The sequence below is a fragment of the Chelon labrosus genome (genome assembly GCF_963514085.1).
Source record: "Chelon labrosus genome assembly, chromosome: 13".
Classification (NCBI taxonomy): Eukaryota; Metazoa; Chordata; class Actinopteri; order Mugiliformes; family Mugilidae; genus Chelon; species Chelon labrosus.
This window is the reverse complement of record NC_140346.1, coordinates 20,091,635-20,111,112: the sequence shown is the minus strand read 5'-3', so window position 1 is coordinate 20,111,112 and position 19,478 is coordinate 20,091,635. Positions and strand designations below refer to the sequence as shown.

The following is a 19,478-nucleotide window of genomic DNA, read 5'->3' as shown; positions in this document are numbered from 1 at the left end:
AGCAGAGAGCGGACTGAGGAAGGGGAATTGTTTTATTTATGACCGGGCTAAATATAGTTAAACCTCTTTTTCTTTTTCTTTCTGTTTTTTTTTTTTTGTTGGGGTGTTTTCGGTAGCAGCAGCGGGACGTCTTAGAAATAAGTCGCGTGTGTGTTGTGCGTAACCATGCGCGCATAAAGAAGTGATGCTGCTGAGTTTTGTCATTAGGTTTCTCCGGGGCGGTGCTGCTGCTGCTGATGATGATGATGATCCTGCTGCTGTCACGGCTTTCTGGGAGTGACATCAAAGTTTTTTCAGGGTGATTTTACTCGCTTGAAATAGTCCAGCTGAGGCTCTGTCTCCAGACTGCTTCAGCCTCCAATCTGGGCTCCGGTGTATGACTGGAGGTTTAATTGATCATTTTTGGCGGACTGCAGACTCCGGAGGATTTGGCACCGGGAGAGTGTGGAGATGAACTTTGGAAATTTACTACTTGTGACTATCTCATTCATCGCCATCGCTTCAGGTAAAATATTGATGTGAATTTGCTTTCTCAACTGGCTTTCTCTCTCTCTGTCTCTCTCTGTGTCTCTCTCCGTGTCTTTCATACACACAACCCATATGGCGTGACTGGCTCGCAGTGTGTTTGACTCGTCTTATCGTGTTTCCCGTCCCTCCAGATGGATGTAAATGTTGTTTAGAAGCATTTCAAAACACGTCTCCGTGACAGCTGTGGGAACTGCGCGCATCCTCGCAACAAAACCGGATTATAAAGGGAAAATGTCACCCGTGCATTCATTTGTAATATTTAAATACCACAGGTGAATGCCAAGAAGATTCACGTATTCTCCGAGGGTCCCCCCCCCCCCCCCCCCCCCGAGCACCGAGGTGGCTGCACAGGGTTTCCATTAAGCAGCAGGGGGGAGGTCAAAATCCAGGCTCCACTGTAGCAAAAGTGAAACCATTTAGCTCTCACTTTTAACGCAGCAGTGCGCCCTGAAACTCCTCCACCCTCCAAACATGAAGATGACCACATATGATTAAGATAAATGCTTTTAAAAGCTCATATTTGATTACCTTTGATGAAAGGATTATATGTTTTTAACCATTGCTTTAATAGCAGCTTAAATTTCCAAGCCTTAATCCAAAACTACAAATAAAAGCAGTGCTCAGACAAAAACAATTCATGGGAGTGCAGATGTTTTTTTCCCCTTGCATTCTCACTTTGGGCTGAATGGTGTGCCTTAAGGGAAATTAGGATGCAAATATGAAAAATCAAGAAATCTCCACTGTCATGAATTAAAAACAACACTTAATATTTCATGCCAGAGCCTGATTGATGTTGGATTTTCAAAGCCAACACGGACATGAATATCTGGGAGCTTTAATCATCTAAAAGCAATGTACTTCTTGATATTAACCTGTTTACATAAACACATACCATGGAAAGGACGAATTAAAGGTGCACTGTAGAGTTTTTGACCACTAGTGGTGCTATCGAGCAATATTTTCCAGACACTGCGTTTTGTTGCATGATTACCTTCCTGCTGGTCTTTTCATTCCTTCTGTTCCTCTGATTCAAGGACTGGAATATGCCTTTCTGATTTTTAAACTATTAACAGTTTTAAAGACATTTCTCGCCTATGGGGAAATTGCTTTTTTTTTGGGTTCGTGAGATTTCTGTTCCAATACTACGGCTGTCCACGGGGAAATATTGGCACCAGAAGAAGATTGAGGTTGTGGTTGCAGTACGGGTACTTAAAATGCTTGGTGTTCAAGTATTAACAACAGCGACTGGGTTACAGAATGAAGGAAATGCAAAACACATAATGAGAGGATAAGACAATATCAACATTTTTCCTCAGATGTATAAAATTACAACACAGTTACAATTTATTAAGTCACCATTCATTTCCAGCAATTCTGAAAGCAGCAGCAAATGCATCATAACTCATAAACCTAGACGTGACTGAAAATTTCCATTGACAAGGTTGTGAAGATGGATTGATCTTGTGTAAAATTTGCTAAAGAGCGACTCTGGTGGGACTCGAACCCACAACCTTTGAATGTCATCCCTACTCAATCAGCTAGAAGTCCAATGCGCTATCCATTGCGCCACAGAGCCTTAGCGCCAGCCCCATTAACTTCCATTTATGTGCCAGTAATCAATAGTTCTTCTATTTTTACCTCCGTTTTGTTCTCCACCTACTCCTCATCTAAATGTCTGGATCTTTATCCGCTAAACGCTCACAAGTTGGTTGGTGATGTTATTTACTTGCTAATTTATGTTGAGCTAACAAACGTTGGGATTTTAAAGGTCAGTGACAGTGTTGAACCTAAACGTTAAAGCTGTGGGCCTTAAATCCAAATTAATGAACTGCATGGTGATTTGTAAGCCCTATGTTGTTGCAGTCTCTTTTTACTTATATATCAACACAGCAGGTTTATCTTGTGTATAACGCTGCTTTACATTTACTTCAATGATGAACTAGAGTTTCACTATAAATCCCGAGCTCTGTGGCCCCTGTATCTGGCACTAACTCTAAACATTAAAGACACTTCTAACACCCACACCATCTGCCTTCATCCATTAATCTGGAGTGGGTCTTTTCTCTCGTTCCCACCTCTGGTGTTCTTCACGTTCACATAGGTTTAGTCTGTATTTTCAGAGAATTACTTGAACGAGGAGGATTTAAAACTTCATGGCTTCCACACAAACACATCCATCTGGTTGTTTTTCTGTAAAAATGAAGCTGCTGTATGTGTTGTTTGTGTTGGTGTCTCCAGTCAATAATTTCCTCCGTGTTGGTCTTGAGATATTTGGTTTTGTTTTCTGTGCAACTGTGAGGAAAACAACAACAACCACAGCGGCAGCAGCTGAGCCCTTTCACAAACACACACAAATCAGATCTCAATTAATAGACTCCAGTATGTCTCGCTGAAATTTCAGTTATCTTGAGTCCGTATTCAGCTGTTGTGGTGCCCACAGTGGAACTAATTGATGCTAAACAATCCTTAGCTGGTGATTTGTGTCCACTCGGTCCCACCGGTGATTACTTAGTGACAAATGTGTCTGAGGGCCGACTAAAGCGGACCGCCTTGATGAAAACGACCGTGGATGATGAAACAACTGCAGGAGCTGGTTAGTCGTGTAATGTGCCACAGCCTTGAGTCATGTTTCCGGATGCCGATGATGTCCCACTTCTGGTACAGTGGCTGATGACATCATTTAGAGATTAGATGGCGGGCGAGGAGGGCAGCGGCAAAACAAAAGCTTCAGATTCCCAGGCCGATGGCAGAAGAAAATCAAATCTGACTCGTCTGATTTGAAATTCAGCTTGCTGTGGCACGTTATCGCCCTCCCGCAGAGATTACTTGGCAATGTCACAAGAACTCCTTGAATGTTTTTGGCCTTTTTAAGTATGTAAATGAATTGAAATTGAAAAAGACACTAGTAAATCAGACAGCAGACAGCCACCAGCCTCACAGACAAGCTGCCAGCCTTCTTCTCCTGTGTCACTATAACTTCCGTGGAAGAGTTAGTCTCTGGATTTCTTGAATTTTCTATATGTTTTACTTGTCTGGCGCTAAGAGGTGTAGAGATCTGAAGCGAAAAAAAAGGGACGTCCCCACATCTTTGTTATTTTCGCACGTTAGCGTGGCAGCAGCACACTTCTGTCCCTGGGGGAGGATGCAGGGTTAATATTTGTAAATGCTAATTAATGAAAACAGCCCCCCCGTTACGCACTGCCTCAGCTAGGAGCCAAGAAACGCCAGTTATAGCCTGAATCAACGGCGTTTTCCAAGATCTTGATCTCCCTCTCGGCGCTCACCCTGCCTGCTCTGTGTGTTTGATGAGGCAGAAATGCTGGCGCCGCCACGAGCAAACATGTGGGCGTGTGTCAGAGTTTGCAATTAGGACCAATGCAATAACTTGTCTATCAGAGCTGCGTGTGGCACTAATGGGCTTTCATTTGACGGTGGTTTGCTCGCTTTCTCTGCATTTTTCTCATTTGCGTTTGTGAATAAACGGGGAAATTCTCGCAGATCAGACACAATCGTTACAATTACGACATCTAGTCATCGTAGCGCGTAATGAGTTAAATCTGTATTTCCTCTAAATCTGCTCTAATTCTTTTAATTCCAGTTAAAAGGCATAAACTCTGCACATCTATTGAAGCGTTTAAAACAGAACAACAAGACTTTCTCGGGTTTCTTCTTCACCTCTCATCCAAACACACTTCTTCAGTTTCAGTAGACTTGAGTCCCTGTCTTTACACGTGTAGAGTTCAACAAAAAAAAACAACATACAATATACTGTATGTTATAGACTCTTTGGAAAATGTCTCATGTCAGAGGATGATATCAACACCTTCTGGTTTGGATGCAAATTAAATCTGGCAATAGCCATGTATGAAGTGACAATGTGATAACAATTTGACAAAGCGAAACGAGCAAACGTGCAGAGAGTTCTCAGGGGAATCTGCAGTTCATTTCAAGTTCCATCAAACTGTTTAACTGATTGGTTTGCAAGCCAGAGATTTTTGGCTGCAACAGGTTTTGTATTATTGAAGGACTCTAAAACTCTCTGCAGATGCGTTGCCCATCTGAAGAGACAGATGTTGCCCTCAGGAGTTGGCAAAATTAGATAAAAGAGAGTGAAAATTGGACCTAACATAATCAGCTGCATAAAAACATCCAACTCCAAATGAATGTTGCTTTGTAACTATTTAAGGTACAGACACACAAAACCAACATCAAACATTACAGACAACAAAGGCCGACTGTGACGCTGCCTGTATCTAGACCAGTAGGTTGCACTTTAACACAACACAACAGAAGCAGTCAAGGGCCATTTCTTCCACTTCATTGGTTCTCTTAGCTAAACTGCCAATAATTGGTGCCAAACCAACAGGATAAAATGCTTGAAAAGCAGGTTGTCCTGTGGTGTCTGGTAACAGAATGTTGTTAGTGGGGGGCCTTTGGGTCCTATGGGTTGAGGGGAGGGGCCTCTGTGTATCATGCCACAGATAATTGATCAGTTTGGGATCTAGTGAATTTGGAGGCCAGGTCAACACCTTGTGCTGTTCTTCATGTTTTTTTGAGTTGTTCTTAAACCGTTTTTGTGTGTGTGTGTGTCTGTGTCAGGCTGCATCCTGCTGGGGATGGCTGCTGCCATCAAGGAGTGTCATTGCTATGGGGTGGGGGTTCCTGGTCTGGTCTAGGTGGGTGCTACATGTCTAAGTAACATCCGAATGAATGCCAGGTCCAAATGTTTCCCAACAGAACACTGAATTGTCACAAGATGGTCAATGTTATTCACTTCTCCTGTCAGTGGTTTTAATGTTGTGGCTTATCGGTGTAAGCCACAGAGCTCCTCGTATAAAAAGCGCGTTTGTGGATGTGTAGAACGTGAGATGTGAGCTGCCTTCATTCTAAAAATAAGTCTCAAAGAGGCGGAAAAGACGCTGTGCAGCAAGCTGAAATAGAAAAATTATCTTAACATCAGTAACAGAATGGAAACGTATCTTGACAAGTACCTTAAACGCTCAACACCCTCATCTACATACATACCAATGGAATATTCACACAGATGTTAACAAACATCGGAACAACGTGAAAACCATAAAAAGTAAAATAAAAAAGAAATGTCACTTTCGTTTTGAGGAGCCACGTATTCACTGCGTTTCTTTCCTCTAGGTCTGGCACATTCATTTGTGCACAGGATAGCCTTGAGAGTGTACCGGAGAGTTATAACCTTGTATGAGGCCGACACACTCTCATCCACATTGGACGACAGCTCAAGGTTGACTGCCATTCACTCTTATAGCTTATCTCGGCTCTATTTTGCCGCTCGCGCTCGTCGCAGTCGGCGTGCTTAAAAGAGTTCCATTGACTCGGCGTCTTTGACAGCTTTAAGATGAGGTGTGTTTGGTGACTGCAGAGGGTTAACAATATATTTGTTTGTTTACTTTAAGCTTCACGGTTCTTGAATCAGTGCACACTACATAATAGAACGTATCTCGCCTTATTGCAAAGCAGTGATTTCATATTTACTGGCTGCTGTGAAGCCATGTGAAACAATCTCAGTCTGTTTTCCAGCAGTCTTTAAAATAATAAATAGATGTGAGTGTGCAGTAAATTGAAAATATACTTGTCATTGAAAATGCTGTAATTTGCTGCAACATATCATTCAAAGCCGTGCGCTCTGTGAATTTTAATGACGGCTTACACGCACCGAAGCAATAGACTGCGAGACATGTTGTCCTGTGTTTTGTTTTGAACCTCTACTACGTGGCTAGCCGATGTCCTTCCCTACTTGTTCATCCCTTGTAAATTTGAAAGTCATTTCACACCAGAATGCCCTAGATTAAAAATTTCCACACAAATCAAGTCGCACTTTAAATCCCCGCACGCGCTCGGCTATCTCTGAGGACCTACTGCAGGCTCTAATGGGCCGTGTTTATGATCCGACTGAAAACATACCTTCACAGAGGTCCCCATTATCGCCTGTGACATTTATTTTTACGTGACACAAACAGGGCTGACAGAGTTTCCTTTCAGTGAAAGGTGCTTTCAGCCGCTGCACCACAATCTTCCCGTCATGAGGCAAACATTACTGTGAAAATATTCCTTCTCACAAAAGAAAATGTGTCAGTGCCGTGCTCAGAGTGGCATTGACTTTTTCACTGATTGCACACTTGTCACTGGAGCAGGTTGCTGCTTGTCACTTTGGTCACCTGAAGCTGTTTGTCATTCTTCTCCTTTGACAAGACGATTTCCTCTGTAATACATCACCACGATGCCGCCACATTGATTCCGTTGAGCGCGGTAGCCGCAGGAAGTGTCCGTTGACCCCTCATTAATAATTCTAGTGGAGTGAAACTCTCAGTTGTCTGCACATTTGGAGGTGTCACTGTGACTTTTTGCGAGCACCGAAAGCATCTCTCGTTTTATTTAAATGTGGAGGAATAAAACTGTGGTGACATTTGTGCCACTCAAAAGTATTCGCAGGGCACGAGAACAGATGAACACTGCAAAAAAGAGAGCATCGACTGCCGCTGGTTTAACGGCGTTTAATAAAAGGATTAAACTTGCCCCCCGTTCATGGTTGATGGCATTATTAATGGCAGATTAATGGCTTGACTATTGGGTGATTGAAAAGATGATGTAACCGCTGAGATTAGCCTGTATTCCTCTAAGTAAATATGATGTCATTTGTCTGCATTAAAAGGAGGCATTACATTTAAAATTGTTCTTGGAGAGTTTGTGGGATTATAAACAAGAGCTGATGAGAGAAATCAATCACTGACACACCGAGCCGACAGTCGGCTGCTTTTTCATCGCCGGGGCCTCTGCTGAGCATTTGGTACCCTGCTTTTTCTTCAGTGCGTTTTTCATTGACACTACTCCGACCCTTTTTGCTGGCTTTTGTCAACTGATTCAACAAATTGCACGCGAAGGGAAAGGGAAGTGAAACAATACTACAAAAGTGCAAAGTTCATTTTCCGCGCTTTACAGCTTCATCTCATTCAGATACACAAATATCTTCACATCAACATTCATTCATTCTTTCATTTTTCTGTAACTGGTTGTCCTCTGGAGGGTCCCAGCTGTCATTGGCCGGTCAACTTAGAATTGGACAATTTAGAATCACCAGTTAACTCAACGAGCATGTCTTTGGACGATGGGGGGAAGCCGGAGTACCACCACACTACTGTGCCGCCCACATCAACATGATCAACTAGAAACTTATCAAGCACTTATCAGCATGATGCACAGATCTGTACGACGGTTCGTAGTAGCTAATAGTTGCTCTTCCGGTTTTCCCTTCTGAATGACAACTAGAGACTACTGCCACCTCCTGGTACTAAGAGTTATTTCCTCTGCTAGCTGTCCTTTGTAGTTTTTATGTTGCGTTCAAGTGCAACTATTCAGTCTAGATGTAGCTCACTGAGAACAAAATCTCCTTTTGCTGGAGCACCATCCATTCACACAAAACAATCCCAGCATTACAGATCAGTGTTGCTAAGCAGAACTGATATTTTTTTGATGTAAACAGTGGCTGTGTAAAATAAAAGGGGTCGCTCTTAGTGTGAAGTCCGCAGAGAATTATGACACGACTCGACAGTCCTGCTCAACTCCACGGGGAGGTTTAGTCTTTCAGCTCATTGTTCAGCTGTCTGGTCCACGGCTCTCGCCAGTGTTGTTTCCAGCTACAGCAGGCAGTTGTTTTCAGCTCTAAAATCTGCCCTGATCCCCAACCTGCCGAGCGGCGAACAGCAGCCCGAACAACAGGTGAGCAAAGTGGAACATCTGGCGGCTAATGAACCAGATATTTCCCTTCAGAGCTGGTGGAGACCAAAAACGGAACTGAAAAAAGGGTGAATACTGTTTCATTAAGAAGCTGAAATGGGACTTAAATTAAACATGAACATTGCTCTATGTACATCTGGTGGACGTGTGCTATTTGACACAACAACTTTAGAGTGACTGCATGTTAAAGTCGTCTCTACAGCTTGTTTGCAGCATGTAGTGGTTTCCAATATTACCTGCAGGATTAAAGCACAATCTGGGGCTCCAATACTAAACTGAATTTACTTTGTAATGTGATCACAGTGTGGTATGGAGGAAACTCAACTTAGATGTAGAAATGAGATTTCTATGTAAAAAAAATTACGTTATTGGGCAATACTTCTCAGCCGACAGCCAGCATGGAGTTTAATCACAATTTAAGGTTAATTTGACTGATATTAGACGTGATTAATGCTGCCTTCAGATGCTGTCCTGCGGTAATCACTGCCTTGTAAAGTGGAGATTTTCAGTCAGGTGTGGGTTAAAGTGTTTGCTGACGTTTTCAGTAACGGCAGAGGGTCTCTCTCATCTTTTCATTTCCCATGTTTAGTTACCTGATTGTTAGCTTGCTTGCTAAACTTGCTTCTAGACGGCAACGGTTGCCTAGCGGCGGTGGTTTTTCATGACGTTACCACTTCAGCGCCAAACATTTTGTGTGCACAACTTCCCACTCTCTGAATACAAGCTCATGATTTCCATTGAAGGCCAGTTTATTCTCCAACAGTTATACTGATGTCTATGACTTTAGAGGACATTTGTCAGGAAAATGACCTTTGACGGTGTCCTGGAGATTTCAGGTGGGTTATTCAATTCAATTCAATTTTATTTTATTTATATAGCATCAATAACAATACAAAACCCGGCATGAAACCCCCAGAGCAAGCCTGAAAGCGACGGTGGCAAGGGAAAACTCTCTTTTAACAGGAAGAAACCTTGAGCAGAACCCAGCTCATATGGAAGGACCCATCTGCCCAAGGCCAGCCGGGTAGAGGCTTGAGCATGGAGATTTAAATTTAAGCTTTCGGGAGCAGCCCATTGCTGCTTTGCTCACAAGTCCAAAAAAAAACATTGTTAAAATACTCAGTTATTGGAAGAGAAGCAATTGGAAAGCAGCAAATTATTTTTCTTGAGCGTCCAATAGCATCAAGAAAATCTAGAGAAGCTGTATTTTTATTTTATCCCAGTCAGTCTGCAGGACACTCATTTGCTCTATGGCTCCAACATTTCAGAAGTGTAGATTACTCATGGGGAAAAGTTGGAAAATGTTTTCAACATACCCACCAACAAGCATCTTTCCTTTGATTGATGGAGGTGCTGTCTTGTAATCCAGTTCTTGCGGATGTGGAACTGGAAATCTATTAAAGGAGGCTTTTGAGTTGCATTGTGCGAAGTGTTTTTTCAGAGCTTAAACCAGAAGCTGTTCATCATCAGAGCCTGTTTTATTACTACATAGTTTGACCTTTTCTTTTATTACCTGTATTTCCATGTAGACAAACTCAGCGGAAAAAATGTAATCTTAAACTCCAGGACAACTTTTTATTATTTTTTTTAAGACGTCGACTCTCTGGTCTGGTATTTTTTTTTTCCTTGTGATAAAATCCAGTTGTCACTGAAGAGGAAGGGAGCTCAGAGTGATGTAACTGCATTACATGAGCTGGGATTTGAAAATCCTTTGCATGCTTTAAAAACATGGTTCAGCAGCAGCAGCAGGACATCCCTGAGCTGCAGAGACTCTCTTTATCAAAATAATTTTCCCGCGGACAAACACAGACGAACACATCAATATGTTCTCGCTAGTTTCACATGCGCTTTACAGATATGATGAAATATAATCTAAATTACATCTACGAGGGTTACTATATCAGGCCTCGCATGAATTGATTTACGCCAAACAAACTGTTTTTTTTTTGTTTTTTTTAAGTCTGGACTCGCTGAAGGTGCCACGGCACATTTTAATGGCTCGATTAGTATTCATCCACATCCTGCATTAGTGTTTTGAGCTGTCCTGCTTTGTGACCCAGGGGTGTTAGCTGAGAGTGCTCAGATCGCTCTTTAGATGTTTACTTCAGGTTGAGGCCATGATGGCGACTCCTGGATCAAATCAGTTCATGAAAAGACATAAATCTGCTTACGGCTGAGAAAGTGAGGGTTTATCCCCCCCGCCTCTGATTTAAGTATAATGCAACAGCAGCATGTGTGTCATTAGGTTACTCCCGACTGCTCCTCTCCAATAATAACGGAGGATTTTCATGCCATCTAGATTATGCGCTGAAAATAATGCCTCAGACGGAGCAGCACAATAATCAGTGGCACAGTGACCATTTCATTTTCTTCTTTTCAAGTGGGGGAGAGACCATCTGTTCCTTCAGAACCAAACTAAAAGCTTCAGCATTGTGAATTATTCATTTTTTTCCAACTGTAACCCATTGTTGGAAACATTTGGTCGTGCTCTAAAAGCTTACCTCAGGTCTCGAAGCCGTGTGACTTTCCCTCATAGCCAAGCGAAGATAGTAATGGATCCCCAGAGAGAGGGATATAGGAGTTATCTATATCTCTCTGCCGCACTCGTTCTCTCAGCTTGGATCTTTCCCCCCATTAAATGCAGATCTTCTTGTCTTATTCTTAGATATCTACCAACTATCATCTCTACATTTGCAACAATTCTGACCTACAGAGACATATTGTCCATTACTATATCACATGGGTGATTGCATCCTCTGTGCAGGTCGTGGCTTCGGTAAAATACTCTGCACGGAATATGCATGCTCCCGCTTGCAGAGTATAGGAAATAGATGCCAAATGCATTTATTTATCTGAAAGGCGCTGGTTGTTGTTATGGAAAATGTCTCACTTTGAGTCGAGAGTCAACCTTCAAAGCGAGATTTCCAATGATTTTCTGCTTCGCTACACTCAAATTCATCCAGCGTCTCTGAAGGAAGATATTCTCTCCTTCCTTTCAAATGGCCTTTCTTTTGTCTGTCCTCTGACAAAGAGAGAGATGATATGTTTTCATGAATAGGGGGTTGGTCAGCCGGATAGATAACATCTGTCTTCATCTCCGTTTCACAGGGTCCAGGGCTCGGTTTGAGGACAGCGCGCCGCGGATAGTGGAGGACCCCTCGGATTTGATTGTCTCCAAGGGGGAGCCCGCGACCCTCAACTGCAAGGCGGAGGGCCGACCCACTCCCAGCATCGAGTGGTACAAGGATGGCGAGCGCGTGGAGACTGACAAGGATGACCCCCGCTCGCACCGCATGCTCCTGCCCAGCGGCTCCCTCTTCTTCCTGCGCATCGTGCACGGACGGCGGAGCAAACCGGACGAGGGCGTCTACACCTGTGTGGCCCGCAACCACCTGGGAGAGGCCATTAGTCGAAACGCCTCGCTGGAAGTTGCCAGTAAGGCCTCCCGTTATTGATCACTATCCTTAGAAGTGTGTGCATGTTCTATCGCGCCGCATATTGTACGAGGGCGCACATTCTTCTCAGTCATGTCCCAGATCTTTACGCAGTCGTCCGCCGGCTTTGTGGAGGTCCGCCAGAGAGCTGGCTGCGCTTGAAAATAATGACATTGAAAGAAGCAGACTGTAGGAAGCAGCGGCAGCCCCTAAAAGGGTGGCGGTGTGGGTGGAGATAAACACAGGAATAAGTAATGGCCTGTAGATTTGTTCCTAATTTTAGGTTACAGTGGTGACAATGATGCATTTTGTCTTTAGCCCGTGTGTGCGTTTGTGTGTGTTTTCACAGTTTTAGAAGAGTCAGCTCAGTTAACATTAACTTTCTAATGCCGTATTGCTGACCACCACCGAAAAACACAAGTGTAAGCATGTGATTACATAGTCTGTAATAATCTGACATGATATATTAACTCCCATTTGAGACATTATTGAGATAATCTGGTGATTTCAGTGACTGATGTGGTACACTGGGAAGTATTCAGTATGCATATGGTGCCGTCTTAATGTGTAGAGATCACAACAGTAGAATGTGTGAAGTAAATTTAAGTAACTGCAATACTTAAGCAGAAGTTAGCTCTTTTCTTTGGCGGTGGTGCACAGGAAGAAGGTTCTGGGTTCAAACTTGGCAGCCGGTGCGAAGTACTCACTACAAAGACATGCATGTTGCGTTAATTGATGATTCTAAATTGACTGTAAGTGTGAATGGTTGTTTGTCTCTCTGTGTCAGCCCTGTGATGGACTGGGATAGGCTCCAGCTCTCCATCCTGTCTACAGGATAAGTGAATAGATAATGGGTGGATGTGTCTAAGTACTTCCCTTTCAGTTTTTAGCTTTAGCTACTTTGCAAATGCGTTCTTGCTATCAAAATATATAGTGATTATATTATAGATGAATAATGCGGACATTATTAAATAATTTTCATTTATATTTTATTAAATTTGAAGTTGGACTAAACAAACATTACACATTTAAACAAACCAAACTATATGAAGAAAATAATCAGAATATTAATCCCTAAGTGTCCTGGTAAAAAAAAAGGTTTACAGAGCTCTTCCTAGACCAGCTTCATCAGTAAAGTCTCTCTTACACTGTTGCATGATGAACAGTGATAATCTAATGCTGTATTATTATATTTACATACAGTATACACTAAAATCAGCCACAATATTAAAACCACGGTCAGGAGAAGGAAATAACATTGACCATCTTGTGACAATACAATGTTCTGCTGGGAAACTTCTGGACCTGGCATTCATTCATGTGGATGTTACGTAGACATGTAGCACCCACCTAGACCAGACCAGGCACCCCCACCCCATAGCAGCAGCCATCCCCAGCAGGATGCAGCCTGACACAGACACACACACAAAAACAGTTTAGGAACAACTCAAAAAAACATGAAATACAGCACCAGGTGTTGACCTGACCTCCAGATTCACTAGATCCCTGATCTACTGATCAAGTATCTGTGGGATGATCCACAGAGGCCCCTCCCCTCAACCCATAGGACCCAAAGGCCCCTACTAACAACATCCTTTTACCAGACACCACAGGACACCCTCAGAAGGGGACCCTCATGTCCATTCTCTGATGAGTCACAACTGTTTTGGAGGCACAAGGGAGACCTACACAATATTAGGAAGGTGGTTATAATGTTATGCCTGATCGGTGTATAATAATAAAGACAGAACATTCACTTGTACTTGAGTATCTTTAATACATCTACTGCGTTATTGCTTAAATATGAAATAAAATGTCAGTATCGAGAGAGAAGGGCTTCAGTCAGTACATCCCTGATCCTTCACAGACAACCCTCCCATTATTCCCCCGAAACACTTTTGTTTTACAACGAGAAAATCAAACTAAAAAAAAATAATAATGTCAAACATTTGTCTTTGTGTCATAATGGCTCTGTTAGGCTTTGCCGTTCACTGCAGGGATTTCCAGGGAACTACTTTCTGTATGCGAGACAGTGTGACTGTGTCAGATGATTTTCTGTTAAAATAAGAGAGTCGCAAAAAGCAGTGGGAGGTTTCATGCCCTGAACTGCATCTTTCTGTTTGCCTGAGCTTTCCCACGGGGAATTGATTTCCCTTTAAGTTCTTTCCCTCATGTCTGCATCAATAATGATCTTACTAATCATACCTCAGTGGAATTGAATTTTCAAAATCTTTCAGTTAAAACCCAGAAATATGTCTTATCTGTGCCATGATTAATGAAAATGATGATTCCCAATTATATTTTGCACTTTCTACCTTTGTTATAGAGATTCAGGTTAATAAGAAGTTGCACAAATCAGTGTTTGTCAGGGCAAAAAGTGTCTTTCCATAAAATGACATAGTGCATAATGCATTTGGCTGCACGGCTAACACCTTTATCTGCAGTGCACTACATACTTGCCTATGCTCAGATTATTGGACAGATTATCCTTGTTCCGATTAAGGGTTCGATGAAATTGCGTCTGCAGGGTAACCACAGATCGAAGTGTGTGCTAAGCTAGCTCAACACATGTTGGGATATTGAAGTTTGGGTTGTACCTTTTCAGCACAGTATCGACACAAATGAGAAGCTGCACAAAACAAAAACCTGTGTTGTTGCGACACAGGTCACGGCCTGTAATCTTGGACCTGCATGTTTCGCACACTGCAATTCGTTTTTTTGCTGATCACTTCATAGTTTTTGTACACAAATGAAATTATCCTTGGTATCTTTTTTGTAAAGCGATTTTTATTTTTATTTTTGACGAAACCAAAGCACCTCTTTGTTAAGTTTGATAGCACACTTTTCAAAGTCCAATTTGCAATTAATTTTCAAGGTGATGTCTTCAGATGTTCTCTCTTGACTGAGCAGCAGTCCTCAGATCTTCAGATAATTTATCTGTACCATAGACTGTATATAAATATGGACAACGTCTCCCCACTTCCTTGCATTGACCAAACTGACACTATTTTGCCGGGGATACGGGCGGCGCCGTCTTGCGACTTTGGAGCCAGAGTCTGAGGAGCCACGCTCCTACTTCCGCCAGACTCACTCACGTTTTCATTTAATCAGTAATACACTCTGCTGTACCTCCACCAGTTACAAGGAAATGTTGGATTATGCACTGTACTTGTTCTTTAGTTGAATTTTCTTTACAGCGCTGCCATACCAACTGCTTTATGGAGCGGTTGGCATGACAACTGGTAGTAGCCCGTATGTCACATCCACATCCATCTTTATACCGACTATGATTTTTACAGGTCCATTCTTCAGAAAATAAACCATCTATGGTCAGTTACGATGGTGCTGCCATGTTGGATGTTATTAACGCCCACCTTGACACTTACCGATTACTGACCTGTACATGACATCTCTGTGGCAGCCAGATAATCGTAGACTCTTCTCGGTGTGTAAAATGAGAGCATGCCTCTATAACTTTGTTGTTGTTGGGGTTTTTTTTTTTTTTTTTGGTAGGCATGTTGTCTGCTGCTGGGAAATACATCAAGGGGGAGGTGTGAGCTTTCTCATATGCTGGTGAAAGTGCACTGAAGTATAAAAGCTCCCACCAGGAGCCATATCTATTATTTTCCCTCCTCTGTCCAGGACACATGCCATTGTCTCCCATTCCCATCCCTGAGCGTGCCAGCGTGGCTCGGCCCTGGGCTGAACTTGCAGCTTTGTTTGGAGTAAGGAAATGGATTAGTCTGTGGGTTGATTGGGGGAAGCACCACACCAGATTAGGAAGGTCGAATTGTCCTCGTTAAAAAAACACAAAACCGCAATTTGAGCCTTATCTCCCACCATATTGAGGCTTTCTTACCGCCAGCGTGTGTGTGTAAGTGCTCATGGCTGGCTGACCTCATCTGTAGCTCATGTCCCAAAATAGGGACAGCCTCCTCAGATATACTGTATATTTGGAACCATAAGCGTCTGCAGCGAATGCAGATATCCAAGCTGGAAGAAGATACAATGCGTATCTTGTCATATTGGCTCTTTGAAAACGCTGATAATGAAATTTTGCTTTGTGTGCTGCTGCAGATTACAGTACAGTCATGTCAGTGAGGGGATGATTCACCTGCAGGCACAGAGTGACTAACAGTATTAATAAGTGCCTGTTTTTGTTCTAATCTCACTGCCTGCAGCTAGCCGGGGCATATGCCAAGACAGCAGGGTGGTGGTCTTAGAGTCCCCCCTCCCCTCTGTGTGAGGTTATGCTGACTGTGGGGTAAATACTGACCCAATTAGCCATGGCAGGGAGGTGGGGTCGGAGGGGGAGGGAGTGTGCAGTGTTAATGAGGGGCCGGTTTTAAGCTGGTGGTCTCGCAGCGATGTGTGTCGGTGGTGGTCGGGCGTGTGTGGGGCAGGAGTCAGAACAACAGGTGGGAGGAGGAAGAGCTTTAAACTCCCACTGAGCAGTAATTAATACCGATGCATCTGTTCGACTGTACGGCTCCGAGACGGGAGCAGGAGTGCTGACACTAACCTGGTTTTAACCACATTAATTACTCATTTATTGTCAGAGGATGATGCATAATGTATTTGGCTGCGTGACTAAGACTTTTATCTGCAGTGCACTACATACTTGCCTTTGCTCGGATTATTGGACAGATTGTGCTCGTTCGGTTTAAGGGTTAGCTGGAATTGCTTCTGCAGTGTTGTGGGCAACCACGGATCGAAGAGGCCTGGGTGCCAAGCTGGCTCGACACATGTTGGCAAGTTTTCTTGGAGTTCAGGTTGTACTTATCAACATATGTTTACCACAAATTATCATACAGCTGATTTATAGGAGAATGAACACACAAAGATCATAGTCGGCCGTTTGCTGGTGTCGATGAGCATATGCGGCCCTAGTTTGTCATCTAACCTGAACATTCAAATATTTTCACAACAATATGATCATATAGGAAGAATAAACTGTAAACCAGCTGAACAGCATGATCGATGAGAGGCCGGCTCTGCCCTTTGTAGCTCCTCATAGCTTCCTAACCTTCCAGCGAACAGTGGCTCTTTGAATAATGAATACAAACTACTGCCACCAACTGATAAGAAGAGTTATTTCCTTTCATGCAGATGTAGTATGTATCCGCCTGTATTTGTCCTGGACACAGGCTGCATGAGGCGTCGTCACTGTAGTTCCTTGATATTATATCTAAAAACGTTAAAGAAAGGCGACTGGACTTGACGTTTCGCCACTCATCCGAGTATCTTCTTCAGTTATAAGGGACTGACAGCTAGATAGATAGAGTAATCTGTGGGTGTAACCCATCAGAAACTTGCTTGACTAGTGTCTCTTAACGACCAGAAACTGTCTGGAAGATGCTATCTTCAAGAGACTCTACAAGTCCAGTTGCATTTCTTTAACGTTTTTGGATATACCATAATCTTGATTACTGAGAACCTTCACAGACATACTCCTTGATGTTAGTTTTGTGTGTCTATCTTAAGGGATCTTGACACCGTTGCCCATTTTGGCATGATTATGTCCTATTATACTGATAAGCTCATATTCTTTCACATGTTCATTTATGTAGTGTTTTGCTGATGGCACTTTTTTCTTCCACATGTTGTACTTTGCTAAACGTGACACTGATTCCCCATGGACGCTGTGAAGCAAGTGTTAAGAAAGTGGATGTATAAGCGAAATAGGGCGCAGGGCTGAGTCCCCAGATCTGATTTAAACTTGAAGCAAACCCAGAAGCTTTTTTGGTTCATTTTATACCATTGTTTGACCATTATTAGTGGAGAAAGACAGGAAGTAAAGCGGTGACACAAAAGGGAAGATGTACAGAAAAGTGTGATTTGAGTTTGATGCTGGGAAGATTCTAGTCTCAGTTTATGGTGCACCTACTCAGCTAGGTGAGCTACTGAGGCGCCCCCCAAGCAATTTTCAGCAAAGTGAGCAGGCGCCATCTTCGAGGGCTGGTATCCAGTTCTGCTTCATACATCCATGGCAGACACATAAGTTATACCCCCAGTATGCCTTACTAACGTGCATTATCCCTTTTTTTCCACAAGCTTTTTGGAAAATCAATGGTGTTTGAACACAACCTCTCATGCCTTAATTGGATTAATGTGATCATATTGATGCTGTTGCACTGAGCTGTCTAAAAAGCTCTGAGGCTTAATGCTTAAAAAAGACACAGTCAGTTCTTTTGCTGTACCACCTGTGACATGAACAATCCTTATTTTCTGTTTAGTGACAAATTTCATTTTGATTACTGAGATTTGTGTTTTTTTTCTTCAGATCGTCTTTGCAGGCATCTATATTTTGATCACACAGCCCCATTTAACGTGTGCCCCACAGGTTTAAACATGTTTTGATTTCTAAAAAAAAAGCTTGAGGGAAGGGGAACACGCCCTGTCACTGAGAACTGAGAGTCATCCTCTTGGATTCACACAAGTTATGACAGGAGAAATGCGGTTTGCGCGGCTTTCTATGTGGCAGAGTCATACATGAAAACATAATTCCTCAAAATCATTCAAGACCTTAGATAAGATTTCTTTGTTCAGTACAGGCAGTCCACATTTCCTGCGGTTTAAGTCATGTTTTTGATGCTCAAATGCATTTCGTGCACCCCAAGGTCCACAAGTGATGTTTTCTGTACAGCTGCTGTTGCTCCCTTCTAGAGTACCTCTTGGAAAGGATCTTGCATTGCTCAGAAATGCCAGCAGCAGTCATTATTCTGTCCTTTTTTTTTTTTTTTCCCCCTTCGCTTTTTACTGTAGACTGCCAGTAACCGGCTGACTTGCCTAGCAGTTGAAAACCCAGAATAATGAGACAGTAGTGGCACTGGGTTGAAATCCATTCCCCCATTCTTGGTTTTCTTGCCGTTGAAAGAAAAACAAGTAGGGAGGAAACAGCTGTTTTATCGGTTTCAAAATCATGAATGTAGATGCTTGTTTTTCTGAGCGAGGACACAATCACATGGTACGTCAGGATTAGAATAAAGTAGGACAAATAAAAAAAAAAAACTTACTTAAAAGGCTTTAGAGCCAGATGTTCCTCTTCCTCTTGATGAGGCATTATGAAGGAATCAAAGTTGCAGCTTGTTTCTTGTTTCTTTTACTGCTTTGTGTTTTTCTTTTTCTCGAGAGAGAATCAGCAGGTATGGGGTTCACCCCGATGAAAATGTGGGCAGTTTAGAAAACCATTTTTTTGGGCGCATGAAGGCTGTCAGGCTCAATTTGTCGTGCAAATCACCAATGCCAAGGCTTAATGAGTCCTGTCAAGGCGTACTAACATTTCTTTCTTCATGCAGTGTCTGCTGGTAATTGAAACATCATCGCGATTTTTGGGAAGTGGAGGAATTTATGACCGAGACTGTCTCATAAAGCCTGTTTGCCCTGGAGTGCCTTCTCATCCTCCATCAACACAATCAGACAATGGGTGGATTAAAGCAATCTCTCTTCTCTGTAGGCAAAGCCTCCATTAGCTATGACAGGGCAGTATCATGGCAATGGGATTAGACCACCTCCCTAACGGGTTTACTGCCCTCCGAAATAAAAGAACAATAGGAGCCCGGCATTGAGTCGTCTCAAATTGTTCACTTCGCTGGTCTTTAACCTCTCAGTCCACCCTCCTACCTGTCAGCCGTGAAAACACGGAGCTCTATGTCCGTTCACACATCTGTCCGGCCCACGCTGTCTGCTTCCCACACTCACTGTCACCTCCTATTTAACACAAAAGCTTTTCCCCTCTTGTCCTGTCTG

At 42.9% G+C, this 19,478-nt stretch overlaps 1 protein-coding gene across 1 annotated transcript in view; it reads left to right on the top strand.

Moving 5' to 3' along the window:
• Positions 1–450: 450 nt before the first annotated feature.
• The window catches only part of LOC311498720 (roundabout homolog 2), a gene marked incomplete at its 5' end in the record, with an annotated part of 59,234 nt that continues 40,206 nt past the window's right edge, over positions 451–19,478 (top strand). The window contains 2 exons of the mRNA XM_084559429.1: positions 451–505; positions 11,404–11,730. Of these exons, the coding sequence (XP_084415555.1) occupies positions 451–505; positions 11,404–11,730 (382 nt within the window). The remainder of the gene's footprint in view (positions 506–11,403; positions 11,731–19,478) is intronic.